This window comes from Microcaecilia unicolor, chromosome 7 (genome assembly GCF_901765095.1).
Source record: "Microcaecilia unicolor chromosome 7, aMicUni1.1, whole genome shotgun sequence".
In the NCBI taxonomy this organism is placed as follows: domain Eukaryota; kingdom Metazoa; phylum Chordata; class Amphibia; order Gymnophiona; family Siphonopidae; genus Microcaecilia; species Microcaecilia unicolor.
The window spans coordinates 54076692-54093737 of NC_044037.1; the positions used below are offsets into that span (position 1 = coordinate 54076692).

The window sequence follows — 17046 nt, forward strand, 5'->3', positions numbered from 1 at the left end:
TAGATAAGCCTGGCTGCCGTATTCTGAGCAGTCTGTAGTTTCCTTAGGATTTGTTCCCTGCAACCCACACATATGTGCATGTGTGCCTATTTTTTCCAGCACATATGCACACAATTACACCTACCGTGGAAAAGGTACTGATGTGTGCCCCTACTTTTCCTTGTATAACTTTAGAAAGGCACACAGGCGCACATTTGCCTTTCTGTGCAGCTGCCATGTTCTAAACTCACCCTCATTGTGAGTGAACAATTTCAAATAGCCTATTTCCTTAAGCAAATGCTTTGAAACTGGGCCTTGTTATGATCAGAGGTCTAGGACCAAAGATAGGAATCCTGTCTTAACATTTCATTTACTTTCACAGTTTGAATCACCCCACTCAGACTCCAAATGGGATTACTGAGCACGTCAGCTGTTACATTCTTTGATGTAATCATCTACTTAAAATGAAACTGTTCACAATAAAATATTCATTCATCTTTTTCGACATCTTTCAGACTGCTAATGAAGCAGGTCCTATTCTCATGTACCAACCTTAATGTAACCCCCTTAGCACAAATTAAGTGACATATGAATCATCAAGTGGTAAGGGGCTGGGTTCCATCGAAAGGCAAGGACGGTGAACATCATCACAAAGATACCAGATAGATCTCATGCTTACTTGAACTTCATGGAGTCAGCATTCCACTGCCAGAAACAAATTGTTCCATCAGCACCAGTAGATGTGAGGTATCGAGTTGTTCCTTTTGTTGCTGGGCAAAACTAAAAACAAAGTAAAAAATCTATGTCATACATTGGATACCTTGCAGGTTTTGTGTGCAGATGCCTGAAGCATACAACACCAGGTACTTCCAAGAAGCAGCTACCAATCATTTTCCCAATTACTCTACATAAACACTTTCAGATCAATATCTTCTGAAATTACAGCTGAAGCACCATTACAAAGATGAAGACAATACTGCCTCATCATTTTACCCTATCTTTCTGAGTCTGTAAAACTAAAATGTTCCTCCAAGGGTAGGCAACACTATTATGCACACCTTTCAATGAAGAAATCACATTTAAATGAAATATAATTCTCAGTCTTTAATAGGACTGCTTCTTGATGGCCCTTCACCCCTTATTAATCATTTCAGTGCTGAAAAGGCATCCCTGGTTGAAGATGGGTCAAGGGTTTATAAAGCCACCTTGGAGAAGACCCAAATACTGGAGAGAATAGTATTTATTGTTTCATTGTCATGCTTCTATCTTGGAGAAAGCATACTTCAAAATAGAAACTGGCAATTTCACAGCCCCCACCCAAAAAAACGTGCAATTTTCACATGTTGGAACAGGTATAGTATTCAAAAGGGGGGAGAGGGAATTGCTACCGTGGCTTTGTAAACGAAGCCCCAAATACCTTTTTCCATTAGCACATGAAAATAGAAAGCTGTCTGGTGACAAGTTTCTGGCATATAAAATACTCATTTAGGAAAGAGGACAATTGTTTCTACACTCAAAAGCATTTTATAGCTACTTTCAAGTATTTTTATAATGCAGTCTTATAAAGAAATATTTTGATTACTTTGACATTGCAAAAGGATACTTAAAAAGCTCTGGAATCTTAGAGCAGCAGAGGGAGTTCAAATAGAAAATTACAACATGCAAAAATGAATGTGCTGTAATACTAAGGCACGCATATCCCAAACATACAGTGATGTGAAAATGTTTCTCTCTCCCGTTACTGCATATATGTTACACTGAATGGTTTCTGATCTTTAAACAAAATGTAATATTAGACAAAGGGAACCTGGAGTAAACACATCTTAATTTATTTAAGGAATAAAGTTATCCAACACCCTTCTCACCCATGTGAAAAGTAACTACCCCCTTAATTACTCAATAAACATATTTACCAAATTTAACTGATTCAGCTGACTGCAGCCAGCCCTGCCTCAATCTAAACTAGAGACTGACACAGGGATGGGTACACGCAGTTAACCATGGGGCCAGGGACAGAGTCAGAGCCTGCTGGGACGGGGACAAACTTTGTCCCTGGCCTCATGTTCTCTAATGCAGATGACGATGTTTTGATTTTTTGAAAAAACAAAAACAGCAGCGGCAAAAGTGCTTGCCAAAACTGTCTGCACAGGGGCTCCTATGCATTCCTGCTACCAGCATGTCTTCTGATAGGATATTTTCTGTTGTGGGAAGGACTGTGGAAGACAAGGATTTGAAGGCACCCTTCACACTGGAGCCCTAGGTGTTGACAGTCGGTTGACATGGGGCTCACAAGTTAAGTACATTTACTTATTTTCTCATTGCCACAAAGATGTTATGATTGAATTTTTGGGCTGGCTCAGTTGGTTTACAAGGGCAAACTGCATTTATTGTTTAAAAGGGGTGCATTATTTGTACTAACATTTATACACGTTATTGCACATTAAAGTTCATGAGAGAGCTACCCCATGAAGTGCAAAGATTCACCCATTAGTGATCTGTATAAGACTACCACAAAGGTGTGAAAGTTTCTGAGAGAGCTCCTCTTTCATGACTATAGACTTTCTTTACAAATGGACCACAGCACTGGTGTGCTGACTGCAATGATACATTACGAATCCTACTGATTTTAGGGTTGGGGGGGGGTGGAGTTAGTGTTTACACACATTATAAAATAAGCTGGGATAATTCTGAGTACTAAATATCAGGTGTAAATGTGTGCATGTAATTTCTATGGGGTAACTTTCAAAAAGAAAATATGCATATATTTTCCTTTACAACAGGGTTCTTAGCCTAGTCCTCAAGGCACACAGTGATTTGGGTTTTCAGGATATCCATGAAATAAAAAAGCTAACCAAGGAGACAGTGCATGTGAATCTCTCTTATGCATATTCATTATGGATATTCTCAAAACCTGACTGCCTGGTATGCCCCAAGGACTGGGTTGAGAAGAACTGCTCTAGAAAACTGCTAAACCATACAAATTTTTGACACCAGTTAGCCTATTATAAAATTACCCTCTTGGGCTCCAATTTCTTATTTCTAATACAACTTGCATCCCTACGTTTTGTGCTCTAGTCCTTGGATGTGCTAACAACTCTAAAAGACTCCCTTCATGAGGCACATCAATATCCCAACCCTCGATATCGTGCTAACACACAGAACAGACAAGATGCACATATGTGACCTCTTCAAGATAGGTAATTCTTAAAGCTTTACCTAAAGCACCAAGAAGATGATTTTAGAAGATTTACACATGTGAATCAGAATACACATATAAGCAGCAATTTTAGAACAGGTGCTAAATAAAGGTGCATAAGCTCGGCAGCATTTTATCTACTACTACTTATCGTTAACGCCACCACAAAGAAGATGTTTTTCTTGCTGTGGAAACTAAAAAGAATAAAACCGTTCTTCGAGAAGTCTTCCGGAGCCTCATACAATCCATCGTACTATGCCACCTGGATTACTGTAACGGAGTGTATGCGGGATGTAAACAGCAACTACTTAAGAAGCTGCAGACTGCCCAAAACACAGCGGCAAGATTGGTTTGTGGTAAGTCCAAGTTCAAGTCTGCCACGCCCCTTCGAAAGAAGTTACATTGGCTCCCTGTCACAGAACGCATCACCTTTAAACTTTGCTCTGTAGTCCACCAAATCCTTTACGGTGAAGTACCTGGCTATATGATTGATCTCATCTCCCTCCCGCTCCGGAATACGTCCCGGCTCTCCCACTCGTATCTTACCCTTCACTATCCAAACTGCAATGGAGTCAAGTACAAGACTGCGTACGCTACCTGCTTCTCTTTCATTGGGACTTAGTTTTGGAACTCTTTGCCGAGGTCCATCAAAACCACTACAGATCATCTAACTTTCCGGAAATCACTGAAGACCATGTTATTCAGAAGTGCCTATCCTGCGGGCTCTCCCAGTGACTCCACTGCTGGAAACACACCGTCCTAAAGACATTTGGACATATCCCCCTTCCCTCACAATTTGCCCTCTATCTTCATCCATTTCTATTCTTCCCCATTATCTCTTGTAGGTTTGCTGTATTAGTTTCATTTTACTACATTGGCGCCTGCCTCTGTGGTGCATTGTAAGCCACATTGAGCCTGACATTGTTGGGAAACTGTGAGGTACAAATGAGATAATAAATAAATAAATAAATTTCTAAAGCGCTACTAGACATATATCTAAAGAGGAGACCCTGAAAGTATACGTATATTCCATATTTACAACAATACATATTTCCTCACCGGCATTTACATCTGTTTTAAGTCACACTTAAGTGTGAAAACTTGTTTGGGCCTGGGCTTGGCACAGTTTGAGAGGGGAACTGTGCTTACACCTCAAAATGCCAAAACATTGCGTTTCAGAGCACAGCCCCCTAACTGATTCATCCTGTACAAGTGATTTGAGAAAATCTGCCACTTACATTCTTTTCTTTTTGAAAAACAGCCGTTCCCACCGTATACTAGCAAATACACTAGTAGCACTTTTATGTGTATTTTACAAAAAGATTCATGCTCAGTGAGCCAAGTACAGTGCACATTTTGAACATCCCAATTTATATGTCCCTTTCCAAATTTAAGTGTCCTACACAACTGAGCTTCTCTTGTACTGAGCTATGATGCATCAGCTGTGCAACAGCTAAATTTATCTTGAAGGCGAGAAATATCTCAATTCATTCCCAAAGTACTTTGTCAAGAGGTTTAAAAAAAAAAAATCACTGACAACAGAATACAATTCTAGAAACCAAAAAAGGTTTCCTTCACTTTGGTACCATCAGTATCACAATTACTGTACCCCATCCCCAGTGGCTGACAAGTGGCAGTTCTGCTGTCTTACCTGTATGGAAGTGATAGAACCTGAATGGCCCTGTAGCACCGCAACTGGTGCACAGGTTCGAAGACACCAGACTCGGACCACCTTGTCACAGCTGCCAGCAGCAATCAGAGTGTTTTCATAGTTTACAGCCATGTCAGAGATTTCAGCTGAATGGCCTCTCAACGTGGAAAGAAGACGCCCATCATCTGTTGCCCATATTTTCACCAAACAGTCATCTGATCCCTAACATTTGACAAGGAATTGAAAATGAGATGTCAATTAATGTTTAATAATAAATAAATAATACCCCCAATATATTTTCTAAAAACTGAAATATCTTTCTACTATTGTTTGTATAACTCTAGATTTAATGTCAAAGAAAATACTCAACACAGACACATTTACACCAAGTAAGAAGGTTAATAAAGGAAAAGACTTATTGAAATCAATTACAGAAATATCAAGAAGGAATTATCCACAATTTTTAATCAAATTGCAAATTTTGTTGGCTCATTAATTTCTTCCTGCTCCTCTGGTCCCATTGGCCTTCATTCGTAAAAGCACAGGATTTTGGACCTTGTTTCACTTCTCTCACATAACTAGTCCAGTCACTGCAGAGAAAGTCCAGAGCAATGTGACAGGATCAAACTGGGAATCTTGTGCATGGCAGTGCATTGCACTTGTCATTTGCACCATAAGGATGGTACAGCTTGCAAAATTCCTTTGTCATTTAGCACAAGTTACAGACAATGGGCTTTATTCAAGAACGGTTTTACTGGGCATTCTATATGATCACATCAATACTCAAAAGCTGTACATCAAATGCATGACCTCTAACTCAAATTTAAATGGGACCCTGTGCTAAAATAGCACAAATTGTGGTAAAATAACCTGCCTTAACAGTAGCCACATTGATCAGTTCCCCCCTTAGAAAAAAAGTTGAATACATAAACCATATAAACAAAACTACTGCCATAAGAAGTTCTATCTTTTAAGTAGACATAAGCAGCTTTGGTTTCAAAGAAAAAAATAAGAAACATTAGTAGTCTGTTCTGTTTGGATACCTGCAATTTTCTTCCTTGTCTGTCTTGTCTTCTTTAATGGATTTAGAGCTCAGCAAAGGTCCTGAACTGAACTTACCATTTAGTTACAAAACAGATAAAGCACAGCCAGCAGAAATGGAAGCTTTGCCATGCTGTGCTGCCAGCCAATGTGCCTTGTCCTTCAAGCATGAGGATGCCATGTAGGCTTCAGAGCTTTGTAATCTTTACCCTCCCTGCTGAGATTGCCAGTAAGAGCCAAATTCAGGGAGCTGGCTTTTTTCATGTGGACTCCCATCCATTGGGACTTAAGAGAACTCACCATCTCATGTCACAACACAGGCTGTCAAACCAGATCTGAACCAGTGTACTGCTGGTGAAAGACTCTATACTCATATGAACTTCATTTAATCATATAGGGACCCTTTTACTAAAGCTTAGCGTGCGCTAAGTGCCATGCAGCCCATAAGTATAAAATAGAGACACAGCATTTAGCGCACACTAAGTTTTAGTAAAAGGGCCCTATCGTCATATGAGTCATACAGTAATCTGATTTTGCTCCATCCTCTTAGCAATAACTCCGATTTCTGACACAGATGTTTCATATAATTTTAGAAAAAGTTGAGATTCAGAGCATTAAATACACAAACCACAGATCAAAAATAAATGTTTATTGCTTTCCTCTTTAAGTGTGTTTAGGATTTACGTGTCAGTGCTACACAGCCTAACTAGAAGTTCAACTTAATCTACTTGACTCAGACAAGTATATCAGGCTGCTTATGGCTTTTTAATGTTCCTATAAAAGTGAACAAAACAACATTTTTATTCAGTCCTATGATTATAGGAAATTAGATACCTACTGTAAATATTCGCCTTCCAGTACGGTCAAAGGTTACACAATATACTGATGATAAATGTCCCAGAATCCTCTTATGCATCTTCATGTGTTGATAGGCAGATGCTGGGAACAGATGACTGAAGCGTCCAAATCCAGTTAACTGCCTGGCAGAAGTGATATTAACTAAAGAAAAAGAGGGAATTACATTGTTTGACTACAATCACTACAAAAAAAAAACTGAGTAAATAATGGACTGTGCAAATTTTCAAACATGCATATGGGACGTACTGTAGCAAAATACACCCCAAATCAATTATTCTCTCTCTTTCAGGAGTCCTTTACACACTCCCTAGCATTTCAAGGGGCAGGGGGGATTTGGATTTAGCTCAACCTTTTCAGCAGTAGCATAGGCAAATTACATTCAAGTACAGGAGGTATTTTCCTATCCTCAGAGGGCTTACAATCTAAGCTTGTACCTAAAGCCATAGAGGGTTAAGTGACTTGCCCACAGTCATAGAGTGCCAGTGAGATTTGAACCTTGGCCTCACTGGGTCTCAGCCTGCTGCTCTAACCGTTAGGTTTTCTGCACACTCACAGTCAGAAAATGTGTCGCAATTCCTTCACAAACACCAGATCCAATATGTCATTCCAGTTATGATGGGCTATGCTATGACAACACAAATGCTGCCCTTTCCAATCACAAACATTGCTATGCCATGTCATCAGTAATGTTGTTTCAAACACAATTGCTTTTGGAGAATAAAGGGAATGACAAAGATGTATACAAGGTGAAAATTACTACTTGCAATGCAGACTTCAGAAACATCACACGGAGGTATAAACCTTAAACGTCAAAACTCATTTTTAAATATGTAGCTGTTATAACACTGGCTGTCAGTTATGGGTTTACATATATATGTACTTGCCCTCATAAGGAAAAGGAAATATATCCAACCAATTTCTTGGGTACAAACCTCCAGAAACTAAGTACTTTAAAAGATTTTGCTCATCAAAAGAAAATAAGTTTAAATAACTCAGAATGACATTCATTCTCAGAAAACAAAGAATATCACTCACTGCAAATGTCTTACATGGGGAAACTTTTTTTAAATGTATTTGCTGATTTTTTCAAATGGACAGCAACACTTACCCACATTCGGTGGCTTGGCATAGTTCACAGGTAGTTCGGGAGGCCGGCCTCTGTGTAGGGCTGCAAAAGCCGACCCCTTCCATAGTGTGTGCCTACAGTCTAAAGCAAGAATAAGCAAAAGTCAGACAAGACTAAGGAGCATCAACAGCACACTGCCTGCTCTAAGAACATGTCACATACTTCAGCAGGGACCAACTTTACAACTATTACTCTGCATGGATGAAAAGCTTGTGTATTCAAAAAATCTGTTCTCACACATTCCTTAGTCACTACTTAGGGCCAAATTCTATAAACGGTGCTTTGAAAAATTGGTGCTGAAAAACCACTTGCTTAGCACGATTCTATAACTACGCCTAAAGTTAGGGATAGTTGTTCTTGGGACTAAAATTTAGGCACACATTTCAATTTACGCACCCCACATTATAGAATATGCCTAGAAAGTTATGCACGTAAATTCTAATTAAAGCTAATTAGTGCTGCTAATTGGTTAAGTACCAATTATTGGCGCTCACTGGCTTGTCAATTAAGCTGCACGCACAATTTAAACATGCAGCCAAATCAGCATACACAACTTAAGGTGCCATTTTTAGAATTTGGGGTTAAGGGTCAATACAGAAAGTCAGCACAGGCAGAATCATGAGCTCAGGGGGATGCATACATGCAATTTTATAGCTGCATAATGAACAGAAGTGTTCCACTCATAACACTGCTAGAATCCATGTGTAAAACACTGGCACACAGCATAAAACAAAAGGTAATGAGACTACAAGCTATTCAGCCCCACTGCAGAGAAGTACCCAGAAGACTAAGGCGAGCACAAAGCTAAAATTTGAATGTCAGGTCTGAGGAGGCGTGGAAGGGTTAATTGAGAGGATATAATGAGTTTTTTCTTTTTCCATCAGCTCAACCCTACCCACAATTTTTAAGATAGAACAGGAGATGACCATTCTACCCACAGGTCCAAACAGGTCCACTTTAGGAGTCAGCACTCAAGAAAAAGATCTAGATGTCATTGTAGAAAATACATTGAAATCGTCTGCCCAGTGTGCGGCAGCAGCCAAAAAAGCAAACTGAATGCTAGGAATTATTAGGAAAAGGACAGTGAATAAGACCAAGAATATTATAACGTCTTTGTATCACTCTATGGTGCGACCTCACCTTGAGTATTGCGTTCAATTCTGGTCGCTGTATCTCAAAAAAAAGATACAGTGGAATTAGAAAAGGTTCAAAGAAGAGCGACAAAAATGATAAAGGGGATGGAACTCTGCCTATATGAGGAAAGGCTAAAGAGGTTAGGGCTCTTTAGCTTGGAAAAGACACAGCTAAGGGGGTTACGACTGAGGTCTACAAAATCCTGCGTGGTGTAGAACGGGTAAAAGTGAATCAATTTTTCACTCTTTCAAAAAAGTACAAAGACCAGGGGACACGCAATGAAATTACATGGAAATACTTTTTTACCCAAATTGTGTATGCAACTTAATTAACAAGTCAATGAGCGCCAATACTTGGTACTTAACTAATTAGTGGCATTGGCTTTAATTAGAATTTACACACACAACTTTTTAAGTGAATTCTATAATGTGGGGCGCATAAATTCTAATGTGCGCAGCTGAAAAGGGGGCATGGAACTCACTGGAAGAGGAGAATGTGGTAACAGCGCTTAGCGTATCTGGGTTTAAAAATAGGTTTGTACTAACGATGAACAGTGCTAATGTATACAGTGCTAATGTTGTATGGTATCACGGAGGAAAAAGCCTCAACAGACTCCTACCATTGGCTGTGCAGCTCATTAGTTACTGGAGTTCTGTCATCATAGGCAAAAAACCTCCTGTATAATCTTTAATACTGAATAGTAAGTCACCACGGCCGTGGAGAGGACAAACTAAGCGGCAGTCTTAACAATAAGTTATTCAAAGTTGTTAAATTGCAAGAGAAATGTGAAAAATTACAAGAGGACCTTATGAGACTGGGGCATCCAAATCAAAGAGGACACTTAATGTGAGCAAGTGCAAAGTGATACATGTGGAAAAGGGAAACCTGAACTATAGACACTTGTCCAAGGTTCCACATTAGGAGTCACCAACCAGGAAAAGGATCTAGGTATCATCACTGATGATACATTGAAACCCTCTGCTCAGTGTTCGGAGGCGGTTAAGAAACCAAATAGAATGTTATGTATTATTAGGAAAGGAATGGAAAACAAAAATGAGGATGTTATAATGTCCTTGTATCGCTCCATGGTGCGAGCACACCTCAAATATTGTTTGCAATTCTGGTCACCGCATCTCAAAAAAAGATATAGTGGTATTTGAAAAGGTACAGAGAAGATCGACGAAAATGATAAAGGGGATGGGACAACTACCCTATCAGGAAAGGCTAAAGCGGATAGGGCTCCTCAGATTGGAGAAAGATGGCTGAAGGGAGATATGATAGAAGTCTATAAAATAATGTGTGGAGTGGAATGGGTAGAAGTGAATCACTTGATTACTCTCCAAAGATACTAAAGACTAGGGGGCACACAAGGAAGCTACAAAATTGTAAATTTAAAACAAATCGGAGAAAATATTTCTTCACTCAAAGTGTAATTAAACTCTGGAATTTGCTGCCAGAGAATGTGTTAAAGGCAGTTAGCTTAGTGGAGTTTAAAAAAGGTTTGGATAGCTTCCTAAAAAAAAAAAAAAAAAAGTCCATAAGCCATTATTAAAATGGGCTTGGGGAAAATCCACTGCTTATTTCTAGGATAAACAGCATAGAATGTATTGCACTGTTTTGGGATCATACCAGATACTTGTGACCTGGATTGGCCATGGTTAGAAACAGGATGCTGGGCTCGATGGACCTTTTGTCTATCCCAATATGGCAATACTTACGTTCTTAACACATGCTTTCAGGGGGTGCACGTAAGTAGCACTGCATGTAAACTAAGAGGGCACACACCTGGGTAGATAATAAGCAGGGCTCCCACTTATGCACATAACTTACCCTTTTAGTATCTCTCTCTGAGAACCTGCTGCCCCCTTATTTTCACATAAGAAAGTTCAGAACATTAGGATTCCAGAGAAGGAAGGCAGAATTAGCATTCCCCATAACTCACTCTGAATAGCCAATGCAGTATTTTGGACTACATGGTAGTAAGATTCAAGGCTAGAGTGAGCATTTACCTTTGGCTCCCATGTCACAACGAATCTTCAAGCCTGCTTAAAGCCATACAGCCTGTTGCCAGGCTTTGGTGTCATTTTGCAATGGGTTCAGCACTTGTAACTCTGATCCAGGTAAGACATTACCTTTTGCTGTCCTTAATAGAGACTGTCGGCCCACTCCAAGTAAAATCTGCACCCCAGGAACACTTTGTGGGATTTCTTTGTCTAACAGGGGACCAATCCGTTCACATATTCTAAGCAGGTAGTCTGGAGGGATGTGTGCATTGGCAGCCACCTAAAACGAACACAAATCCATTTAGTTTCCAAAAAGTAAACAGTGTCAAAATCCAATACACATAGCTGGGCAAAATTTGTAATTTTCCTGTGCTTTATTGTTGGCATAACACATGGAAATTTTTGTACAAGTTCAAGTTGCTTGACAATAGTCTTATGAACTTATATATAAATAAATAAAATATCCCCCCCTTCTGCACATAAAAAAATAGATTTAATTCCATTATTAAAGCGTGGACTCCATGTTTGGACTCTTCGACAGATTGCATAGTGAACTTTTAAATGTGCTCCGATGTTGATATTTGGAGCTGGGCGCCACTTTCCTATTAGGTTTACTTTTTCTTGTATTATAATGCTCAGTAACATATTTCTTGGACTCAGTTAATCACTGGAAGGGGAGGGAGTTCTCTTTTCTTTGTTCCATTTTCTTTTGTGATCATTTCCATTTGTATTTATGTTTAAAACCTAATAAAGATGATTTATTTAAAAAAAAAAAAAAACACCCTACTAAATGTTAAGAAAAAGAAAAGAAAAACCTAAAGTTCTGTACAAACCAGACTAAGAACTTTCAGACCTGCCAAGTCTCCCACATTCACAGGTCATCTCCAGCACTCCCACCAAAGCGGAAAAGTCTCCTGCTGAGACACAGTGTGCACAAGGGGATTCACTGTCGTTGCTGCTACCACTGCTGCTTCTCTTGATGAGCAGCAGCGGCCATGGCAAATAAGAAAAAAAAAAAGCACGGGGCCGCAGCAGCCTTGAGGCATGCACAATCGGCTCTGCCAGTCCTCTGACCCCAGAACAGGAAGTTGACATCAGCGGGGGGGGGGGGGGAGGGGGAGAAAGGACAGCAAAGCCATCTTTGCATGCCTCAAGGCTGCTGTGGCCCCATGCTTGCTTTTCTTGTTTTGCCACAGCCCCCTGCTGCTCATCAGGAGAAGCAGCAGTGGCCAGGAAACAGAGAGAGAGAGACAGACAGACAAAGAGAGAGAGAGATGTGGAAAGATGGGGACATAGAAAAGAGTAGGAGAGAGAGAAGCTGCTGTGGAGACCCTCACTGGTCAGATGGAGAGAGGAGAAATGCTGGATGAAAGGAGGGGGAGAGAGAGACAGAAAATGCTGGAAGGAGGGGGCAGAAAGAGGGAAGACGCTGGATGGAAGGGTAGGGAAAAAGAAAAGACACAGAAAGGAAGGGAGGGGAGAGAGAGGGAACATGCTGAATGGAAAAGGGTAGAGAGAGACACACACTGGACGAAAGGATTGCGAAAGAGGGCAGATGTTGATTGGGAGAGAAAGAGGGAAGACGCAGGATGGAAGGGTAGGGAGAGAGAGAGGGGAGATGCTGGACAGAAGAATGCAGAGAGAAAAGGGAGACACTGGAATGGGGGGAGAGAGAAGGGATAAGCTGAATATAAAAAGAGAGAGAACTGACTAGAAAGAAGGGGAGGCAGAGGGAGACACAAGGTAGAAGAATGAGGAGAGAAAGAGGGAAGATGCTGAATGGAAGGATAGGGAAAGAAAGAAGAGACGCTGAATGGAAGGATACAGAAAGGGGGGAAGACACTGAAAGAATGGGGAAAGAAAGAGGGGAGATGCTGGTGGAAAAGGAGAGAGAATAAAGTTAATGAAAGAGTGGAGAATAAGAGGAAGGGGCATGGGGAGAACAAAGGTAAGGAAAAGATAAAAAGCCATAGGTAGAGGAAGTAAAAAAAAAAAGAGAGAGAGAGAAAGAGAAATTAAAGAACTGACTGTAAGAATGAATTAAATCTGGACAGAAGGGGGCAAAAAATAAATTGAAGAAAGCAGAGAAAAATGACAAATGGACAGCAAACCCTGGCAAGAGACGAAGAAAAGCAGAATCAAGAGACTGGGATCAACACAATTAGAAAAAGTAAAAGGTCAGACAACAAAGGTACAGAAAATAATTTTATTTTTGATTTAGGATAAAGTAATGTGGTAGCTCTGTTAATAAAAGTTAAAATATGTAAATAAACACAAAATAGAAAATAATGTGATACTTTTATACATTTTTGGTTAGCCTTCAGAAGACAAACACTTCCTTCCTCAGGTCAGGAGAGGATACCATAACAGTGGTACACTGTCCTGACCTGACGCAGGTAGTTTTGACCTGTGAAAGCTAATTGAAAAGGGTAATAGGCTAGTACAATAAAAAGGTATCATCTTATTCCATTTTCAAGTGCCTGAACTGATCATATGTGGGAGGGCCAGCATCCCAACTGCTGCACTGCTCAAACAGCACAGTAGGAGGCTCATGCAGTGGACCTCAACTAGCAGGGCTTGGGCAGCTCCACCAGTGATTCAACCAGTGCCACAATTTTGTTGTGCGCTTAAACTCAAAGGGGGGGAGGGGCGGGGAGACCCCTTGTGGTTATGTCCCTGGGGGAATAGATGCTGGATAGGGGGTGTAATAGAATGAACTGAAACACGCCCTCTTACACATCCCTGCTGTCACTGGCGTAAATAAAATATGTGCTGGAATGGCCATGGGATCGAGGTGTGCCGGGGGGGGCGGAGTCATGAAGTAGAGTGGGAAAAGCCAAAGTAGAGTGGAGAAAGGCTGGGGCTTGTACTGAAATTTCCCTCTCAAAAATCAGGGCCCCTTGGCAGCTGTGGACTCTTCATGTGGACAGGCTTACCTGGATGCATTCTGGCACTTATGATCTATCTTGCTCCATCATTGGCAAGAAATAGGAAGGCCCGTTTGCTAAAGTGCAGAAAAGTTTTGAAGTTTATGTGCTTTAGTTACAAAAATTAACACGCATTAACTGCAAAGTCTGTGTGGTAGCTGTTGGGGGTGTGGCCAGCATCTGCTCTGCATTCACCTCACAGGGTAGACATTTACTACACAGTAAATGCATCAGCAGACAGTATGGTATGTGAATCTGTGCTATCAATGCAGTTACTGCAACTGATGAGTTAAAAAAAAAAAAACACACCTGAATCCCAAGCATTACCCCTCATCCCAAATCCACATCAGCATGACCCCATCACTACTTATCAGGGATGTCTCTGGTAGGTTAGCGGCAGGGTAAGAGCAATCACTACACACTTCTGCCCTGTTGCCACACGGTTCAAAATGGCAACTCTGATCCCCAACATTATTTATTTATTTGCAGCATTTGTATCCCACATTTTCCCCACACACAAGCAGGCTCAATGTGGCCAGCAATTACTATAACTAGACCCCTAACATTGGTTGTTATAGAATAGGCCCCCACTGCGCAGCCTCACAGCGCTTAAATGGAGGAGGCAAGTTATAGAATTTTTCCCCTTATGAACAATTGAATTTATGGATGGTAATTTAATAATGGAGTGCCTATGGGGCTCATTTTCAAAGTACTTAGCCTTCCCAAGTTCCATAGAAACCTATGGAACTTTGGAAGGCTAAGTGCTTTGAAAATATGCATGTATTTGTCCTAATAAAATACCAGTGTTACTGGTAAAACATTGTGTCTACATTGCAGGCATGGATATTTACATGTGCCCGACAGCAAGAAGCATAAGTTGCATGGTGCATAACAATGGGGTTAAAAATCAGAAACTCCCCACATCACAAAAACAGCCTCAGTGTTGAAAATAACATGTATAATATTTTAGAGTACAGTTCCAAGGCCCCAAAACAAGGTTTGTGTGATCTCTGATCAATTCCAGAAAGAAAAGAGCGCACAAAACAATCTGGCTTTTTTGTATGACTGGAGGCCATCTGCTCAGGCAGCACAGCGATAATTAACTCTACCCCCAGGAGAGGGCCATCCTTCTCAGCCAGCCTTTGGGTCATTCACTGGCAGGACAATATGTGGAAGCTACACTGGTTACAGCTGCTCAAACAGCTAAAAAGAAAACATGAACATGCTGACCCTATGTTACTGCTCCAAACACAGCAAATGAGAATTTCAGATGCCAGGCTCTCCTTCTGGAAGAACACATTCTCAGTGGTATTACACTCACCAAGCAACATACCAAGCCCTCCATCCTCCCTCGGTAGGGGTGGAGAAGCAGAGGCTGCAACTATAACTTGGGTACAGGATTGCCACAACCTCAACGTTAGCCTGAATTTGCGGTGAACTTCTCTCAAAGTATATCAAGACCAAATGTTTCCAAGGGCACATGAAATATTTTAAACCAAATTAAAAGAAAATTCCAGCCATGCTTCCTTTGCTTTCTTCAAAGCCACTACCTCCTCCCAAGGCTTGGTGCCAAGATAAAATCTTTAAAAGCGTGGATTTAATAAAATTAAGGTATTTTTTTAATGCTCCCAGCAGCAGCAACCCATAGACTGTTGATTCCGATTCGCAAAAAGCTGGGTAGCCCTGATAAAACATCAGTTACATGTTATTAATGAAGAAACCAGGCGAAAATATTTATCTTTGAATCAGCAGTGACTGGCCTCGCAAGATGTGGCACACAGACATATATAAAGAATTTATTTTTTTATTGGGATTTATTAGCCGCCTTTATAAAGGGATTCACCCAAGGCAGTGTATAGCAGGTACAGTTTAACATAAAACTGTGAAAGATGAAAACTTGTTAACTGCATAACAACAGTAAAATGAACACGTATAGACATACACACTGTGAAAGATGAAAACTTGAAAGCAGCAAATTGAAACCAAATAATAGGACTACCATGAAACAGGATAAAAAAAATACACACATTTAACAGCACTGAATATTCATTGGCAGTGAAACAAACAATGATTTTTGTCAAATATTTAAATATTTCACTAAAACAAACATGTCCTAACTTAATTACTACTATATTGCTAAATTTCAGCAGCTTAAAATGGATTTGTAAGGCAAAAAAATATTGCTTAATTTTTTTGGTAAATGTCCCTTAAAGAGACAACACATTTTCTTGGTGAAACCGAACATGGGAAAAAAAAATCATGTTATAAAAATAAGGCACTCATTTGGCCGACGATAAGAAGAAAACACGAGCACTAGAGGCTATTAGTGCCATACTAACGCCGTTTGCTACCACCCCACAATAAGAGCCCTCGAGAGCGTGAAACACGCTTATGGGCTCTGACCGCAAGTAGAATGCAAATGCATGCTAAACAGGGTTCTTAGCTCAAGTATCATGCACATGCATGCTAAACATATTCTTCCCCAATGGCCAGCGGGCAGCACGCCAAACATTGGCGCTCTGCACATGGCAAACCCTACACCAGCTCAGAGCTGGAGTTAGGGTTTGCAGAACATTGGGGGGGGAATGGAGAGCCCTATCCAGCATGCATTCGCATGATAGCAGGCCCCCCCTATCCCATTCCCCCCACAGGAGCCCCAATTCCCCACCCCAATCCAGTAACACGGGGGCTGGAAGTCTGCCCCCCCCCCGACATAAGCCGATGACACAGGGGCTGGAGGTCCAGTGGACCTCCAGCCCCCCCAACAATTTTACCCCCCCCCCCAAAAAAAAGCCCTGTCAGCCAGTGGCTGCAAACTCAAGCACCCCCCCCCCTCTCCCAAATGGTGGTCTAGTGACCCGCCTCTGGTACCTTAATGGTGGAAGAGGGAGTATAGTAGTACACTTCCCTCCTCTTCCAGTGCCACCTTGAAAATGGTGGCGCCCAGCTCTGCCCAGTGCATCCTGGGATGCGCCGGCAGGAGCTTCACAAGCAATGGGCAGGGCTGGGCACCGCCATTTTCAATGCAGCACTGGAAGAGAAGGGAGTTACAGAAATATTCTAAAAGTAATTAGGAATAAAAAACCAAACCTTCTTCACACCCTTTGCCATAGCAAACCCAAATTAAGGCC

At 41.0% G+C, this 17046-nt stretch overlaps 1 protein-coding gene across 2 annotated transcripts in view; it reads right to left on the minus strand.

Moving 5' to 3' along the window:
- Positions 1–17046, minus strand: part of BRWD3 (bromodomain and WD repeat domain containing 3) — a 195306-nt gene that overhangs the window by 162707 nt on the left and 15553 nt on the right. For both annotated transcript variants that reach the window (XM_030209053.1, XM_030209052.1), the window contains exons 5-9: positions 11118–11268; positions 7834–7932; positions 6706–6866; positions 4827–5048; positions 659–759 (exon numbers count right to left, since the gene is read on the minus strand). In XM_030209053.1, the coding sequence (XP_030064913.1) occupies positions 659–759; positions 4827–5048; positions 6706–6866; positions 7834–7932; positions 11118–11268 (734 nt within the window). The remainder of the gene's footprint in view (positions 1–658; positions 760–4826; positions 5049–6705; positions 6867–7833; positions 7933–11117; positions 11269–17046) is intronic.